This window comes from Asterias rubens, chromosome 7, assembly GCF_902459465.1.
Source record: "Asterias rubens chromosome 7, eAstRub1.3, whole genome shotgun sequence".
In the NCBI taxonomy this organism is placed as follows: Eukaryota; Metazoa; Echinodermata; class Asteroidea; order Forcipulatida; family Asteriidae; genus Asterias; species Asterias rubens.
In genome coordinates, this window is record NC_047068.1 from 13,302,341 (window position 1) to 13,320,585 (window position 18,245).

An 18,245-nucleotide genomic window follows, 5' to 3' on the forward strand; every position below is an offset into this window, starting at 1 on the left:
GCCTGAAAAATCTATTAAAGCCTATATCTTAATTACATGTAGGCAAGCCCTTGTTCTCATTAAAAAAAATTATACTGTTTTCCTAAGGACCAAATATCGTGCCTGCCAGTGGCTTTGTAACATTTTAAACGAGATTCACACTTATTTATATTTCTGTATAAAACACCGAAGTAGATCCTTGACCAATTAAGAACTCACTCTCAAGTTAAATAACAAGAAGTCCCCTTGATCCTCAATTATTTGTACTTGAAGCTCATCATTGGTGTCAGTGAAAACCCCTCTTACATCATTAGCCTTTTTAGTAGCTTTGGATTTAGCAAACTATCGTTTATTTTATGCTAAGTTGCTCAATCTAATATCGGACAAGATTGTCATTGAGGAAATAGAATTAGCTGTTGCAAACTGCTTACCAACCAGAAGGACCTGTGGTATAAATGCAAAAAATAGTTAATGGCGTGACGTTTCGAAAAAGACTCTGCTAGGGTCGAAACGTCAAGCCATTACCTATAATTTGCATTTGATAAGATTGTGACAATACAATGTGTTGTGCTGTAGGTGCAAGGCAAGTGTACTACAGATCACATCAGTGCTGCAGGACCTTGGCTGAAATACAGAGGTCACCTGGACAATATCTCCAATAATCTCCTTATCGGGTAAGACATTGGAATCATAATAAAAAATAATAGTGGCTTCTTATATAGCGCGCATATCGGTCACTCAGTGACACTCCTGGCGCTGTAACATTCAGTAATTCCTGCAAGGTATGTGGGACTATGTTTGAAGTATGAGACCAAATCCTTAGCACCATGTAATGGTTTACAAGATTCTGTGGTGCAATATGCTGTCAATCAAACCAGGAACACCAGGGAAAACCCCTTCTCTTTTCGATAAGTGCACTGTGTTTTTTTGTGGCGTTACACACAAACAAGACCGGTTTTACGTTCCATCCGAAGGACGAAACATCATGGACACATAAGGACACATGTCTCGACTGGGACTCTTCACCGCTAGGCCGTGAAACGCCACATCAAACGGATGAATATTGCAGCATTTTTGTGAATTCAAACTACTAGTAAAATCGTCATTGATTATTGAGTGCATTTATCTTACCTTAGTGTATGGAATTGCTATATCCCAACAATGAGTTATTTGATGTCATGTTTCTTTTTAAACACAGTGCCACAAATATTGAGAATGGGGAGATTAACAAAGTGGTGAACAGACTGAACGGAGAGACTGGCTCAGTGCCCGACACTGCTAGACATTACAAGGTAATTCCCTTGCACTGCTACACAACAACTTACACATGTACACAGTCTATAAGAAACCTTTAAAACTGTGCTCTGATAACTTGTATTTTTGTTTGCTTTTATCATGTTTATATTGCATTGTTGTGGTTTTTATTGATTGGTACAACAGTATTTTATTTTACGCTTTCTATTTTGTGCACTGTGTCCTTCATCATGTTACACTGATTTAATTTTAAATATTTTTCTTTAGTGAATTTTATGGTAACTTTTCCAGAATTTTACCTTTTACGGGTTGTTTACTGTTGTGATTGATTGCTTATATATCTGTTTACTTTATCCTTTATTGCTTTATATACTTTATCCTTTATTGCTTTATATGAGTATATTTTTAAAAACTTTTTCATGATTTTTCTTTTCGTGGTTAAACGTTATAGTTTTTCTTATTTATATTGTAAAGGGCCTGGGAGCATTATCAAGAACTACACAACATTTGTCAACCCTTTTTTCAGTTATAGACTCCTTGGTCATTGAAGCACACAATCCAAGCAGAACAACACGGAACAGCTTTGTGTTTATGTGTTTGTTCACAAACACCTGATGTCTAGTTATCGTTATTATTATGATTATATTTCAGGCCCAAAATACTGGCTGGGTGGTTGTAGGAGATGAGAACTATGGTTTGAAACTGTGCTGTAACTGACTTGTATTTATATTTCAGGCCCAAAATACTGGCTGGGTAGTTGTAGGAGATGAGAACTATGGAGAGGGAAGTAGCAGGGAACATGCCGCTTTGGAGCCCAGGCATCTTGGTGGTAAAGCAATCATAGTCAAGAGCTTTGCTCGCATCCATGGTAAGGCATGGTCATCATCATTGTCTTTGTTCTACCTGTCTGTTCGTACGTTCTTGTTCCTGTTCGTGTCTCGTTTGTCTGTCCATCAGGTATCTCACCACAAGCCTCTCACCACAAGCCTCGGCTTCTAGATGATGCCTCCATACTTAATAGACCCTTCCAATGAAATATGTTAATTGCAGATAGCAAGAAACGAAGTTTTGTTGTCTAGAAATCTTTATAATCAATCTCATTGTGCAGTTCTTAAACAAACTCTTTCTTCTTCCACCTTTTCTAATTTATTTTTGTTGCAGAGACAAACCTTAAGAAGCAGGGAATGTTACCTTTGACCTTTGCCGATACTGCTGATTATGATAAGATTCGACCTGACGACAGAGTAGCTCTGCTGGGATTGAAGCAGCTTGCGCCTGGTTCGGTAAGAAAATGTTCACTAAAAGAAGTAATGTTAACTCAATAAATCATTTTGACATGGTTTGCGTACTACTTATCTATTTACTGTTGTCGTCTTCAGTTATCCCAGTACTTTAATTTTTTGTATTTTGTTGTCAGTGTTTTGTCATGACACTGTTCGTATTGGCTGTCTTGTCCTTGTTTCGCGATTCACTGTTTGTTTGTTTGTCTGTATAAAGGGTGTTTTCTACAAGCCTCGGCTTACTCTAACAACCTCATGCTCTCGCTCCTATCGCGTACATAGTTAATTCCTAGTTAGTTATTTATTATTTTGATGTTTGCTTCAACACTATACTAATTCTGTACATGTACTTATATTTTATGCACTTATGATTTTGTTACCTTTCTGTGTACTGAAGTTCTCACATTGAATTATTTTCCAACAAGAGTATGGAATAAATGTCATATTGAATTTAATGTGTGATAGAGTATGCATGTGACTACTGAGTGAATTCTTGAACAGAAAGAGTATGGGGACCTGTTTTTCAATTAAATGTTCAGTGCATCTAACATGGTTTATATTAATTAGACCGTAGAAAGTGTTGCCCAAGTTATTTTTATGGTTTACATGTGTACATACCAGTAGAGTAATGTTTTGTGCTATTTACCCCGTCTTCCTCGTCATATAGGCCCATTAGGTGAAAGGTTAGAGACAGAGTAGATCTTGCGCATATTTGAACATTTTGGGGACACCATTTTGTTGCTTTAAAGCATGAAGGAAATGGCGTACTTTGACAGGTTCTAAAGAGGATCCTGTTCACTTGCATTGTTTCCTCTCTGGAGTTACCGTCTCAGCGCATTGTCACCATTGGGAAAATGTGCTTTGTAAATGCTTGCATTATTATTATTATAGTCCGATATATGTCGATTTTGTTAACAGTTACCTGTTCATGTTTGTTGTGTTGTCATTTAGCCTTTGAGAAAGACTCTGCTAGGGTCAAAACGTCAGGCAATGAACTATTTTTTCCCCTTCTGATTACAGCAAGTAACATGTCGCCTGACACACAGCGACGGTAGCCATGAGGAGTTTCCATTGAATCACAGTATGAATGAAGGCCAGATTGAATGGTTCCAAGCAGGAAGCGCCCTCAACAGGATGAAAATGAAGATCGCAACCGAGTAAACCTTTGGAATCACTATTACACATCAAGGCCCAATTTCACAGCACTGCTTAATGGTTTAGCAAATATTCATACTTACTGTTATAGAACTGCGAAGGTCGTGGGTTCAAATTCAACCCGGTTTCAAATTTTTTTTTGAATCTCACCCGAGTATGCCTGTTTTTTTTTTTTAGAGAACTCAGTAAAGTACTGCGTATACAGTGCTAACACACAACGGTTTCGATGGGTAAAACCCCAATTTATATTCATTATCTTTAGGCAAATTTCAATCTATTCCTGTAACAGAAAAGTTTGCTATCATGGTGTAAACGGATCTGGCCGTCTTGTGTTCACCATGGATTTGTATTATCATGGAGGTACCATGGTATTATTATGTCATTTATTTTCGTACAGAAGCACCGGAAGGTTAGCATGCCTTTTCGCACAGTAAGCATGAAATCGGTCGTTAAGCAGCGCTATGAAATTGGGCCCAAATACCTCACAAGTTACCACAAATCACTATAAGTCACTACCAATGACATCTGTATCACAACTTGTACAAATGCAAAGTTAAATTAACAAATAAAACAAGTTGTCTACTGGACAGCATGATCACATATAGAAGAAAAAAACGCAAAGAGATTCATCTTGATCACGCATGTTTTAGAATTTTTACTAAATAGTAAATGATTTTTTTTTTTTTAATTATAGAAAATGGACCTCAATTGACACCTTCAACTGAAAGCACGGTATTTCTTAGGCAGATATTTGTATCATCCTTTGGAATGTAGTGTGTACTGTTTCTGTTCGATACTCATATTCAGTTGAAATTTGCATATATACTGAACAGTTTGCTTGAACATGTTTGATAAAACTTCCAAAACAAAATAAAATCAACACCTGCATCTCATACACCTGTACATGTACAGTACAGTTTATACCTTGTGATTTATTTCTCCGTCATTAAATAGTTACTTTTGTCTGTTTAATGTTCTTTATTCGCAGCCGTGACACTCTACCAACTTTTGTCCGATCTTCGAATGTTTTGCCCTTAGAAGTATCAGAAGAATTGTGATTAAATAGTCTGAAAAGCATGTGTAAGTCGACCCCATGTGAGCATGTAGGTCAGCCCTTGAATTCAATCCATTTTTCCTGCTTTATATCCAAGAACCAAATATCCTGCCTGTGTATTTGTAGTCATACTGCTGCTTCTAAGTTTGATTTGACTTGATTGAACTTCCCAAACTCAACATTTACATGCATTCTAACTTTATCTTAGTTTCAATTAGCTATGTCTGGAATTAAACTGAACAGTATGGTGTAGTATTGAAACACTGAATGTACAAAATATAAATGTATTGAAATAATCTAAAAACAGATTTAATGCCATTTGGAAATAGTTAGATATTGTGTGTGATAGTTGATATCACTAATAAGTGTGGTTTATGTTTCAAATAATATTTTAATCCATAAGCATTGATTTATATCAATTGGAGAGTGCCCCATGGTTGTCTTGACACAAACAAGTCCAGGCCTGTATGCTTTTTTTTGACAGGGCAAGGGCATCAATGCATTTTCTCCTTGGTAAATGGCACCCATGTATGAGGAAATTATAAATTTCTACTGGAACATTTCAAAGGCACCAAGGCAATAACCAGGGGGCATGGAGGCCTTTGTTGCCTCCGTGAAGTACAGGCCTGAACAACATCATAATATAAGTTGTCACCTTTGGTTTTAATGTGGTAGGCTAAATCCACTTCTCATTTATCATTTCCAAAGATCTTCCAAAACCATTAATCATTTTGGAACCCTTGAGATAATCTTGATTTTTAAAAAGTCTGCCGTTGTGTGATACATAACATAATGGAGAATTGTACATGAAGTAAGGTCACAGTATTAAGTATGAACTTTCTATAAGAATGGGATGAAGTGTTTAAATACCATGTGATTGATAAACATACTACAAATTCATAAGTAATATGCTAGTGGTCTGGTCTGGGTAAATTAGACTGTCTGAAGCGACGACTTCGGCTACGGCTAGATTGCGCACGTCTGCCTTTTCTTCAACACCGGCAGACGCGCTGATCTAGCCGTAGCTGTAGCCAAAGTCACCGCTTCAGACACGGCCTTATACTACTTATTAACATGTAGAATGGTACCCAAGGCAGCCTTAGATATCATACTACAACTTAATAAGTAATTTTCATGGGTTATTTCGGTACCAAAGTACAAAGATTGCAGTGTTAATAGGGAGCAGTAATTACTACCAAAATATGTCCATAAATTTGTTTAAGGTTGAATGCAATGCTTTTCCAGGCTACTGGAATTTGTTACCAATGAATTAGACATGTTGATAATAAATTATTTGAGATCATATTTACTAGTTTGAATGTTTGTTGTATGTTTGATGTGAAGAGCAATGAGATCTGTGGTCATTTGCTGAAAACTACTCGAGAAGTGTGTGCTTAAGTTGAATTATGCATTCAAGATGTCAAATCTTGGGTTTGTCCAAAAAATCGCTCCGAATATGTTATAATAGTTCCAAGGTTGGAGACTTGTTTTAAGTTGAAACACAATGGTTTATTGAGTAACTGTAAAACTGGTTGTGTGACATACACTGGGCTTTACTAGCATATAGCTGAGTGTAGACTTGTACAAGTCCTTCGTAACAATTATCACAACAAATGACTCCAAAATAGATCTTACTTTTAAGATCTCACTTCACAAAAAATATTTCTTCGCCACCTTTACATATTGACCAGTCCGTCATTGAACCATCTGAATTTGCCTTTAACCTCTGTAATTATGGATTCTTCATTGTGCATGTAGACATGTTGATAATGTTTGTAAAGCAGATCTCATGGCTATCCCAAAAATGGCACAGATTGGCCACTACCTGGATGAAGCTACTACTCTTCGTCTTGTTTATACCTTTTGAAAATGCGCAAAACAATTTATGAATTGGAGATAAGAAATTGGGAAATTTCAGAATAGGGAAGTGTTTTTGCCAAAGTATGCAAAATCAAATTGCACATAAAGATGGACGTCACTACAATCTGTTAAGAACTAAGATGCTGTTTATTTCTGATATACCTCGCCAGATTACTTACATGCATAACAAAAAATAGCTGGGTAATAACATCAAATACCCAGATAAAGTTAAACTCATCAATTGCCTTATAAGTAATGAGTAGGCCTACATATTTTATTTTAATGTATCCAACCTAGAACTGTATTCAGTTCCAAGGATATTCTAAACCATTGATCATTTGGAACCCTTGTGTCAATCTTGATTTTAAAAAAGTCTGTTGTTTTTGATACATAATGAAGCAGTGTACATTCAGTAAGTGTTCTTACTCCATTAAAGGCACTGGACACGTTTGTTAGGGAATTGTCAAAGACCAGTATTCTCTCTTGGTGTATCCCAACAATGCAATAAAACAACAAATCTGTGAAAATTTTGACTTAATTGGTCATCAAAGTTGCAAGAGAATAATGCAAAAATAAAAGGCTTCAGGCCTAAAGTCTTTTATTATATAGATGAGAAATTACCGCTTTTTCACAAACTAGGTTACTTCAGAGGGAGGCGATTCTGTTTATACAACAGCTCTCCATTGCTTGTTACCAAGTAATTTGTTATGCTAACAAATATTTTGACTAATTACAAAAAGGCCTTTAAAGACACTGGACACTATTGGTAATTGTCAAAGACCAGTATTCTCACTTGGTGTATCTAAACATATGCATAAAATAACAAGCCTGTGACAATTTGAGCTCAATTGGTCTACGAAATTGCGAGATAACTATGAAAGAAAAAACACTTTTGTCACACGAAGATGTGTGCTTCAGATGCTTGATTTCGAGACCTCAAAATCTAATTCTGAGGTCTCACAATCAAATCTGTGGAGAAAACTTCTTTCTCGAAAACTACATCACTTCAGAGGGAGCCGTTTCTCACAATGTTTCACAATCAACCTCTTCCTATTACTTGTTACCAAGTAAGGTTTTGTGCTAATAATTATTTTGAGTAATTACCAGTAGTGTCCACTGCCTTTAAATCGCTGTAACAATCGGGCTCCTGATAAATTCAAGGTGATAAAATTGAAGAATTCTAGCTTAGTTGATAGATTACTACCAACTATGACATACATGAAGCCTAACAGCAGTCGTAAGGAGGAGAGACAATCACCCTCTAGTAACAGTCCAATAATATATTAGCATCTTTTTGTTGTGTAACAGCAACAATGTCTTCAAGTAACGACACAGGATGCTCTTCATATCCATCCACCACCTTCATCTTTACTTCCAGTAGTTCATCCAAGGACAACTTCTCAAGTTCCTTCAAACTATCTCTTCTGAACTCTTCCAAACAAGACTCCTCAGACGAAGTGTTATTTTTTATCAATGGATGCGACTGAATAATGTCTTGGAGACTGAGTAGCATCTGACATGCTTTTAATGCCACAGTTCTATCCTCATCCTCTAATACTTTACCTAGTTTCATTATCAACTTTTCTTGCATCAGTAATTGTCTTAACTTAATAAATGGCGTACAGGATTCACTGATCACATCACCTTTCTCATCATCTGTTTTGTTCTGACGTGCATCTAAGGATCTAGAAATGTACAGATTGATTAAAGTTTCCCAGAAATGTAGAGCTCCGAGTTTGACTTCCCAGTCCAGATCCAACATGGCTGACGAAACACCTTGACGTATCCGTGATGCTGCTGCTGATGTCTGTTCTAGACCATTAGCATCACAGCTAGACTTGATGTCCAGATTGAGACCAGTTTGAAGCCAGGGAAACACCTCCAGCCACGCAGTCAAGGTACAGATAGTGGCACGCCGAGCAAATCCCTGGCTATCTTCAAGTAGGATAGTTACCAAGCCTCCAACTAATGCAAACTGTTAAAACACAAAGAAAGCAAAATTATTCCATAAAGGCCTGATTTTACATAATAATATGGTGAGCCAAGACACGGTGAGCCAAGAGAAGGGGGCACAGCAGCGGACCCGGGACTCGGTGCAGTGTGCCCTGTCCAGCTTGCCCAATGTCTCATGCTCCCAGAGGCCAACTTATCCCTTATGCTTGGATGGCTCAAACAGGGATGAGGGCAAGTTGGCCAAGCTATGCATGATACAATGAGATATGTTTTCTTCACCTACAATGCCTACACCCGCCTTGATAACATTAAAGGAAATGTCCATTCATGGTATTTACAAACCTCAACCTTTGAAGAATTACAAATTATAAGCCACAAGGGATATTATTTTCGGGGTAAAACAAAGAAAACTGACTGAGTGGGCCTCGAACCAACGACCTCCGGATTAACATGCTTGTGCTCTACCAAATGAGCTATCTGGCCCAATCAGCAGCCCTGCCAATCAGGCCTGGAATTTCATCTTTGAAAGGGCAAACCCATTTTCATGTTAAAAGGGCACTTAAATTGAAAATTTTAAAGTCTATGGAAATCTTTTGAAGGGGCACCAAGCAGACCAGGGCATAAAGAGTTACATGTGAAATAATTATATATATCACAATAAATTAAAGGAATTCAAAGCAATTCAGCAAACCTCTGACTTTCCAGTCTGTGTGAGTAAATCTTGCCACAACTCTTTCTTCTTGGATACATCTACCATGACTGCCAACGCTGAGGCTCGGACAAAACTGTCTCCATCGTGAATACACTCATACATACGTAGATGTAAATGATGCAACTTTAACCAAGCTGACAGCGAATCTAGAAGAATGATATCAGAAGTAAATGTATATCTTATTACTTAAAATCTGATGATCAATTTATTTGGAATGAATGTAAACAACTTAAAATAGTAAATGCATAGTATGACCAACAGAAATACATTGTTTGTTTCATGGAATGAGATGTAAACAGATATAGTTTGACTAGACATCCGTTAATTATTTTGCTTAACCCTTGCCCAAATGTGTGATAAACACTGTACATCAAATGCTTACCAAGTCCTGCAGAAATACATTGATCTAATCTGTTATAAGCAATACATACTAATCACACATTGGTGTAAGGGAATTTGATTTCCAAGTCTTGCTGAATTTTTCGACAGGCTAGTCAGGTAGGATTCAAACCCTGAACCTAAAATTGTAGAGCAATTGCCTAAATCCACTAGACCACCGGGTGTGCCAGGCGAAGAGAGATGAGTATGGACTAAAGCCGCAATCCAATTCATCTGAGTTTTTTTAAGTACTGCCACTTTTTTGTAGAATAACAAAGTTTAATCCATAGGGACGCAAGGTAAACTGCCCTCCCTGTCAACTTACCGCAAACGTGATATTTTTTTTAAATAACAACATTTATTTCAGTGATGATTGTAAAACTAACAGGCCGAAAGAGGTCGCTTAAGACTCCTGCGCAGCCAGGGTAACTTAACAGGGCCACTAAAAGTCCAATGGGAACAGCTCTGCAAACCTACTGCGACCATGCTTAAAAACGCTATGCAAATGTCGCGGTATAAAGTCCAGGTGGGAACACACAGTAGAATTACACCTAAGACAGTAAGTTGACAGGGAGGGCAGTCATGGTAACTCTCCGCGTGGCAGTGGAGGAAAAAGTCCAAATGGTAAAGGCACAACGCTCTATGGTAATCGTAAGGGTGATATACATTGTAGGCCAAGGGTTACACATTACATAGTCGGTTAGTTGTTACCTGCATGAGTCTTCAACACTGTTTTGAGGAAGCCAATGACTGAATCTCGGACTTCCCATTGTGGATCCCACGACTTCTTGATCATCAAATCACCAATCAGCGTCATACAATCTGTCTTATCTTTCAATATCAATGCGTGGATTGAAAGCAGGGAAGCAAGACTGTCTAGGCACTTGCAGATAACCTGTAACAAACAAGAATCACCAATCAGCATCATACAATCTATCTTATCTTTCAATATCAATGCGTGGATTGAAAGCAAGGAAGCAAGACTGTCTAGGCACTTGCAGATAACCTGTAACATGGCAAGGATAAACAAGTTTCACCTCAATGGGTTGAACTGAAAAAAACTTCAAGTAATAATAATAATAATAATAATAATAATAATAATAATAATAATAATAATAATAATAATAATAATAATAATAATAATAATAATAATAATAATAATAATAATAATTTATAGAAAGGTTTGCGGTAACACCATGTAATGACTATATCTAATGAATTGGGGTGGTTCTGTCCACCATGCAATGTTTCAAATCCTACTTAGTAAAAATTTATTTAATTTATACGGGCTCTCTCCAGGACCAGCTGTCGATTTAACCAAAGCTTAACTAAGGTTTAATCTTAGGACTTAGGACAAGTAAAATTCTGTGGGACGCATTGAACCCATCCTAAGTGATAGGATAATTTATAGTGTTTTGTGAAATCGACTGCAGCCTGTTTAAGGGCTTATGACAGTAAAATGTTTATATAGAACATTTCAGCAATAAAATTTGGCAACTATAAATGGTCTTTTGGGGTGATATGAGATGGTGGGTTGATTTAAACATAATTTTTTCAATAGAAAGTTCATCTTCAATAGAAAGCTGGACCCTGCATGGGCCCGATTTCACAAACACCAGTGATCGTAACTGCAAATCAATCGTAGTTGATTGTGATGTTGAAGTAAAGTGTGATGTTACAATACAAAATACTATGGTAATACTGACAATTTGTCTTGTGATGAATTTTATTGCTTTGTGAAATCGGCCCCTGGTGAGAAGGTTTAAAATGTTGTCACTTACAGTACAGTCAGAGTCTGGATTATTCAAGATGGTCGTCAACTCAAGAATCAACCTCATCAACGAAACTTCAGTCAACTTCAACTCACCTGCATTTAAAAAAAAAGTTTTATTTAAAACAAGCTTATAAACATATAAACTTATAAACGTTGCTGATCCATGAACAATTCTATATGAACTATGACCTACATCTATATTGCGTGAGCACACTTGCACCCCCTCCCAAATGTTATTTTCACATTAATAGCCTTGTCCAAGGTAGTTGCATCATGGATAGCTCCATGGTCGCACTTAAACATGTCTTTAAAAAAATACGAAAAAAAAATAGGGGGGTGATAAAACGATTTTCAAGACAGTGTCACGATGCGGGCTGCAGTGTCTTGGAGACGTTGAAAAAGGGAAATCTGGTTGTTAGGAAGACTGTAGAGAAGAGCATTGCCGTTGTCAAGACGAGGAGTAAGAAATGCATGAATCACCTTTTCAGTGGCAATCTTGTCCAAGTAGTACTCAATGAGATTTTTAAGGATGCAACTGCTTCTAGAGATGAATGTGATGCCATGGTTTGGGACACTTCTATTTATTACATTTAAGCATGCAACATCAGTTATTTTGGACAAGTCAGACAGAATGTTCATTTAGCACTGTATTCTCGGTACTTCCCCGAGTTCTGTGAAAACAATCACAGGCATATTACTTGGGTTGGATTCGAACCCACGCCCTCAGACATTATGAAATATCTTACTTTCATTTTGAGAATCCATTGTATTCATCAGGACAGCTAAGATGACCTTAGTGACCTTTAGAGATCCACGTAGATGACCTTTGAGTGAGTCGATGGTAACCTGCTGTGATTCTTGACCTAGGGTCACGCTCAGAATGGAGATCCCATCATCAATAAAGCTGCTTGGTTTACTCATAACTTGACCCTGACACTGAATAAAATAAAATATTTACAAATTTTAATTCAATAGATGAAATAATTCCATCACGGATACATACATGTAAAACCTGTTTCATACTTCCTGCGAATTCGAATCGAATGCAATACAAATGTTGACGTCACCGGGCCGTTTTCGCAGCGAATGTTCGGAGTAGTTGAGCACAAGTCAACTATTGTAAAATTATTTGTTGCACAATAACTGTGAAGTACAAACCGGGCTCATGATTTTGTTTTGTTCTGTACCCTTCATGCATGTGTGATACAGGTACTGTGCTGCTTTCTTTGTGTCCTGCAGAAGAATCTGTTCCTGAAAGCTGGTGGTCTTGGGTTCCAACCCTACCCAAGTAGTATGTCTGTTATTTGTTATATGCTGGGTACACAGTGTTTATCAGGAATTGCTCCATACATTTGAAGCCTGTTTAGTGTATTCATCCATTCCTGTGTATGATTAAATGTTTGGATTAGGTTTTCCACCTTTTCAAATTGCAATCATGTTCAAAGAAAAAAAAGAAGAAGAAAAAAACCAATGGCAGTGACAGTGATGCCTCATAAACACTCACCTGTACCAGCATGTTGTCCAAAGCACATAATGAATGAGTCAATATCGTCACACATTGACATTTACTCGAGAACATTTCCTTGAGCAAGGCGTCTCTACCAGCGCTGAGCTTGGAGTCTGAGGGTACGCTATGATTGAGTACACAGTGAAGAGGTAGCATCACAAGGTCCATCAGAGATGTACATGTCTCACCTCGCAGTCTCTCAAACCTAACATTCCTGTAACCAACAATCGAGACACTCTGTTTAAACTTTGAGCGTATTCTAGGACCAATTAAACATCCCTTCTGTCACATGCATGGCGTATCACGGCCTAGCGGTTAAGAGTACTGGATGCAAACTCTTGTGTTTCTGATCAGCAGTGTGTGGGTTCGAGTCCCGATCTTGACGCTCGTGTCCTTAAGCAAGACATTTAACCGTGATGTTTCATCCTTTGGATGGGACGTAAAAGGACCCTGTTCACTTATCGAAAAGAGAAGGAGTCCGCCCCGGTGTTGCTGGTTTGATCGGCAGCGTATTGCGCCACAGCATCTTGTAAACCATTACATGGTGCTATGTAAAAGGAGTAGGTCTCATAATTCAAACGTAGTCCCTCGCAGGAAAATACTGTATGTTAAAGCGTCACTGAGTGACAGTCACGATATGTAAGAAGCCACTGTTATTATTATTATTATTCGATGACTTACCCATTCACTTTGGGATGAAGTAAGGCACGATGCAACACTGACGCCAGCTGTATTGCCGCGTTGAACTCATGAATATTCAGTAGTTGCCATGGGAAATTAATCATGAGTCTTAATGAAGAGTTGTCCACGTCAGTGTCACTGGTAGTTACATAAATAGAAAAATACATTTTAAGACTATTAGAATTATTGAGCCATGTTTGTTTCAGATCGCAGGGAACCAGCGATAATAAAGCACAGGTCAAACAATTTGTATTATAGTTTTTAGGGAAGTGGTTTAAATAACTATTGTTTGATTTTAAAGGCACTGGACACTATTGGTAGTATACTCAAAATAATTGTTAGCATAAAAACTATCTTGGTAACTAGCAATGGTCGAGCTGTTGATAGTATAAAACATTGTGAGAAACGGCTCCCTCTGATGATGTTTTATACTATCAACAGCTCTCAATTGCTCAACACCAAGTAAGTGTTTATGTTAACAATTATATTGAGTATAATAACCAGTAGTGTCCAGTGCCTTTGAACTAACTTACCTATTCAGAATAACGGTATACACAGCCGTAGATACAAAGTCAACAACAGAGTGGCACATGCTAGGCTGAATGTGACATTGGGAGTTCAATAGTTCTGATATTTCAGACACAATAGACATGTCAGACAAGATCCATTGCCCCTTCTCAGGGAAAGCTTCAATCAGTGATCTGACTACTCCTACACACACACTCCACAGTTTGCTATGTCTGCGACGATCAACTGCATTCAGTACCATTGATTTCACCATTTGCAGCATTTCGGTCAGTTTTTGTAGAAGTGTTTTCAGGTAGATTTTGCAATCACAGTTTCTCCTCTGGTTGGGTGATTCTTCTTTGTGGTTTCCTTTGCTTCTTTTTACTGAGAATGAATCCGAAGTACATAGAGATCGTTTCACTTGGCAGTCAGACACGAGCGGGGCACTGTTCTTAGTTACTGAGGTTTCTTCAGTGCATAGTTTATCGATTCCTTTCAAGGATGTGTTTGTGAAGGCATCCTCTCTTGAAGTCCTAGGAGGAATTAAGACTGACGAGGTTAAACTGTCCCCAGTGGATTCTCTTTTCACACAAGTGTGCGAGGTTGCTATTAAAGCAGCGAGGAATTGCTGAGATGCGGTAACAACAAACATAGAGTTGTCTTCCAAGGCTGTGAACGCAGTGCTTAGAATATCTGAAATAAAATGAAATAAACACCCTTGTTATAATAAGTATGGAACTTCATCACATATCCAAAGTTCGAATTTGGGAAACAAATTCACAAGACGGCACTGGACCGGAGAATTTGATACAAGACCGGAATAAAAAAGCAAAGGACACTATCTACACAGTTTCCCATTGGAGCTGTTTATGGAACGAGCTCCAAGTCCACATGAGAATTATAAAACAAAAAAAAGTTTGGTTATTTCAAGCCAATTGGTCTGCTATGAAGATAATTATGTGCAGGGGGTGGTGCTGCGCTGGCCTGCCCAGGGGCCAATTTCATAGAGCTGCTTAAGCAAAAAATTTGCTTAAGCACGAAAATAGCTCGCTTATTTTACACATGTTACATGCCAAAATTTCATGCCATATACATTGCTTATGACTAGTATTTAGCTGTTGTTTACTTAGCATAACAATCGAGTGGAGTCTTGGCCGGTAATCTGATTTTACTAAGCATTGATTTTTTTGCTTAAGCAAAATTTTGTGCTTAAGCAGCTCTATGAAATAGGGCCCAGGACTCATAATTTTTGGCCCAGCACTCTGAGAAAAAATACATTGTGCCCGCCAGCACAAATTTTAAAATATTGTCCACTGTGCATTGATCTGAGACACAGCTAATGATAAAGAGAATCAAATGTCACCAAGAAAGAACAGTCAATAATGCCATTCAACTTATTGCATGGCCCCTTAACAAGAACAGTTTGGAAACCAGGCCTCACTTCAGCAATACTGGCCCCATAATTAACTGATCTGCACGCCTTTGATAGACTTCGAAAAAAAATTGATTTATTGCCCATCACTAGAATTGGTCTAGCTACAACCCTTCCCATGTGTGAATGTTTATTTTTACCTGCTTCTTGGCAAACATTTGATGGGCATCTATGGTGAATCAATGCTTTTGCTGCAACAAAGTAAGCCATTCTTACGGAGCCTTGTTCCCAATATGATAGTTGCTGTGCCCCAACAAGGAGCTGCTCTGTTAAATCACTGATTACATCAACATAATGTTTCCATGTATGGCCTTCCATCTTAACATCACAACCTTCGACACCAGCCTCGTCACTTGATGTTCCTGATTCAGTCCCAAGTTGGAGATGTAAGGAATTCAGCAAAATGGCTGCCAGTCTCAGGGCAAAGGTCAATCCCGGAGCATCACATAACTGGTTACCAGTAGATGGATCTGTGTGTGTGGATATCTTCTGTAGGAATCCAATGACATCTGTCCTCTCATTGAAGAGTTTCTTTAACGTTACTGAAATGCAAAGGCAATAGTTTGAAATTGTGAGTATCAAAGATAAGTTCTGCAAAAATAATTGCACTTTTTGAAAGTCACTTGTCAAGAACACGGTAGGGAGCTATACACATCTTTTTAAATGACTTCCTGTCAGTTCTAATGAAAGCTGCTGTGATGGAAAGTTTTCCCTCATCATGATTAGATCATTTCCTATAAAACAAGTGTTAGGAAAATACATCATAATAACCAATAATTAATTTTATCATCCTTAATGATAAAATGCCTTGCTCATGCTTTTCTCACTCACTGACCATCTTTGCATTACCCTCATTCTTTAAGACCAGTGGCGTGTCATGGCCTAGCGGTTAAGAGCACCGGATTCAAGCTCTGGTGTTTGATTAGCAGAGTGTGGGTTTGAATCCCGGTCGTGACACTTGCTACGTAAAATTGGGGAGGTAGTGCTTTCTGCTTTACCAGCCAGGCTTCGGACTGATGATACCCAAGCCAACATCCGTTAAACTGTAAAAGGGGTAACCCTGTTTCAGCCCTAGGAGTAGGTGGCAACGGCCTCTGGAAAAAAATAATCGTAGCCCACATCTTGAAGTGGCCTTCGCCAAGGCCTTATGTGTCTGGCGGCTTGCATAAAAAAAAAAGTGTAAAAAACAAAAAGTAAAGAGATGCACAACAGGGCATTTTGGGATGTTGTTGTTGCAACAACAACATGTTCCATAAAGCAGGTCAAACTTTTAACCAATCAGTGCTCTGGGTTTAACAATGGTTGTACAGTCAACTTGGTTTACAGTCAACTAAACTTTAACACAATTTTATTTGAATATACACAACAAAGCTTCTTGTTTGTCATTTCGGAGTTTGAGTGTAATGGGTACTTGGCATTGTGCAATAAACCTGGTCAAACTTTTAACCAATCAGTGCTCTGGGTTTAGCGTTGGTATAGCAGTCAACTTGGTCACAGTCAACTAAACTGTTAACAAACTCTTTTCTTGAATACAAACAACAAAGCTTCTTTGTTTGTCATTTCGGAGTCTGAGCATCATATGGAATGGTAACATGGGTTAGAAAGGAAGACTGACCTGACTTGGAAGCAACTTTGGCCAACCATGATAGAAGTTTCTCTATACATGTGTCATCAATAACTTTGTTGGAAGGCTCTGTAAGAACACTTAGAACATCTCCCAGTAATGCTAAGGCTTCCAAGTTCCCACATTGTGATTGAACACTGGGCGACTCCTCCATCATCAACAATGTCAGACCTACATTATAAGTTCAATGAGAATTCCAATTAAAAAACAAGACATGGGATGAGAGAAAAGTCCTTACTAATTGAGGTTGGAACCCAATACCCCAGACACTCCGGGCAGGGGTGATCCCGGGCAGGTGATTGGCTTACGGTCCCATAGTTTCACGCGTGCGCCCATCCAGCCACACTGCGGTAATCTTCCAATTTTCTGAAGCAGCACTTTAAAGGAAGAAGAAGGTGCTCTACCAACTATAAGCTATATGATGAGGCACAGCAGTATACTCCTTCAGGTTTTCCCTATCATACCTATATAAGAACCACATTTTTCTCTTGATGGATGCGCAACTGTGGGCAAAGACCAAAGTAACGCGCACACTCCATGGTATGTTGTGGTTCTTACAAACTTATAATGTAATTTGAGCTGGTACTGTAGCCTGTTTCATGCTAAACAATACTGTTAGACTATTAGTATTACTGTGCTTTGCAAGTTTGAGTGCTTGTTTTTCCAAGCTTAATGTATGAAATTTTACCCAGACTTCGACTTGGGCCTAGCCCAAGCCTAACTTAATATTTAAAACTAGCCCAGGTTGGACTCCTCCATTTTGTACTTATTATTTTTTAAATATTTGTAATTGTTAAAAAAATTGATTGTAAAAGACAAAATACTTAAAAAGAAGGTGAGACATAAATATTGTCACCTTTGTTGCCGGTCAGCCTGCAGTCAGTCAGCACGCACTAAACTGTTGAATTATGTGTGTGATGTTTGATGTGTGATGAACATGTGTGTGACCATGGAGGTGCGATTGAGGTGTGCGACCATGGAGGTGTGCGATTGAAGAAGCCTAGACACCAGACAGAAGGAATACGCGATAAGGTGTAATCTTCGTCAACGACCGTCTGATTCACCACTCGAATAATGCACCGAGCAGTCGCTTGT

The 18,245-nt window shown here is 38.2% G+C and overlaps 2 protein-coding genes across 2 annotated transcripts in view; one reads left to right on the top strand and one right to left on the bottom strand.

Moving 5' to 3' along the window:
- The window catches only part of LOC117292311 (aconitate hydratase, mitochondrial-like), a 30,529-nt gene extending 25,570 nt beyond the window's left edge, over nucleotides 1-4,959 (top strand). The window contains exons 18-22 of the mRNA XM_033774333.1: nucleotides 556-653; nucleotides 1,178-1,271; nucleotides 1,969-2,101; nucleotides 2,395-2,516; nucleotides 3,534-4,959. Of these exons, the coding sequence (XP_033630224.1) occupies nucleotides 556-653; nucleotides 1,178-1,271; nucleotides 1,969-2,101; nucleotides 2,395-2,516; nucleotides 3,534-3,674 (588 nt within the window). The 3' untranslated portion in view covers nucleotides 3,675-4,959. The remainder of the gene's footprint in view (nucleotides 1-555; nucleotides 654-1,177; nucleotides 1,272-1,968; nucleotides 2,102-2,394; nucleotides 2,517-3,533) is intronic.
- A 2,687-nt stretch (nucleotides 4,960-7,646) lies between these two features.
- LOC117292527 lies at nucleotides 7,647-18,213 on the bottom strand. The gene is made up of 11 exons (XM_033774607.1): nucleotides 18,007-18,213; nucleotides 17,142-17,321; nucleotides 15,667-16,068; nucleotides 14,121-14,787; nucleotides 13,588-13,725; nucleotides 12,904-13,120; nucleotides 12,146-12,335; nucleotides 11,407-11,492; nucleotides 10,337-10,520; nucleotides 9,227-9,393; nucleotides 7,647-8,557 (listed from the first exon to the last, which is right to left on the bottom strand). Exons 2-11 carry the CDS (start codon nucleotides 17,305-17,307, stop codon nucleotides 7,844-7,846), a joined length of 2,931 nt encoding a protein of 976 aa, XP_033630498.1. The 5' UTR covers nucleotides 17,308-17,321; nucleotides 18,007-18,213; the 3' UTR covers nucleotides 7,647-7,843.
- Between the last annotated feature and the right edge of the window lie 32 nt (nucleotides 18,214-18,245).

Bases quoted from the DNA above. Each gene is read 5' to 3' on its own strand.
- LOC117292527 (XM_033774607.1), bottom strand. From the start codon at position 17,307: ATGATGGAGGAGTCGCCCAGTGTTCAATCACAATGTGGGAACTTGGAA. The intron at 11,493-12,145 runs GTAAGATATTTC...TTTTAAATGCAG, and splicing joins AATGGATTCTCAAAATGAAA to GTGAGTTGAAGTTGACTGAA. The intron at 8,558-9,226 runs GTTTGCTGAATT...GTGTTTTAACAG, and splicing joins CACAGACTGGAAAGTCAGAG to TTTGCATTAGTTGGAGGCTT.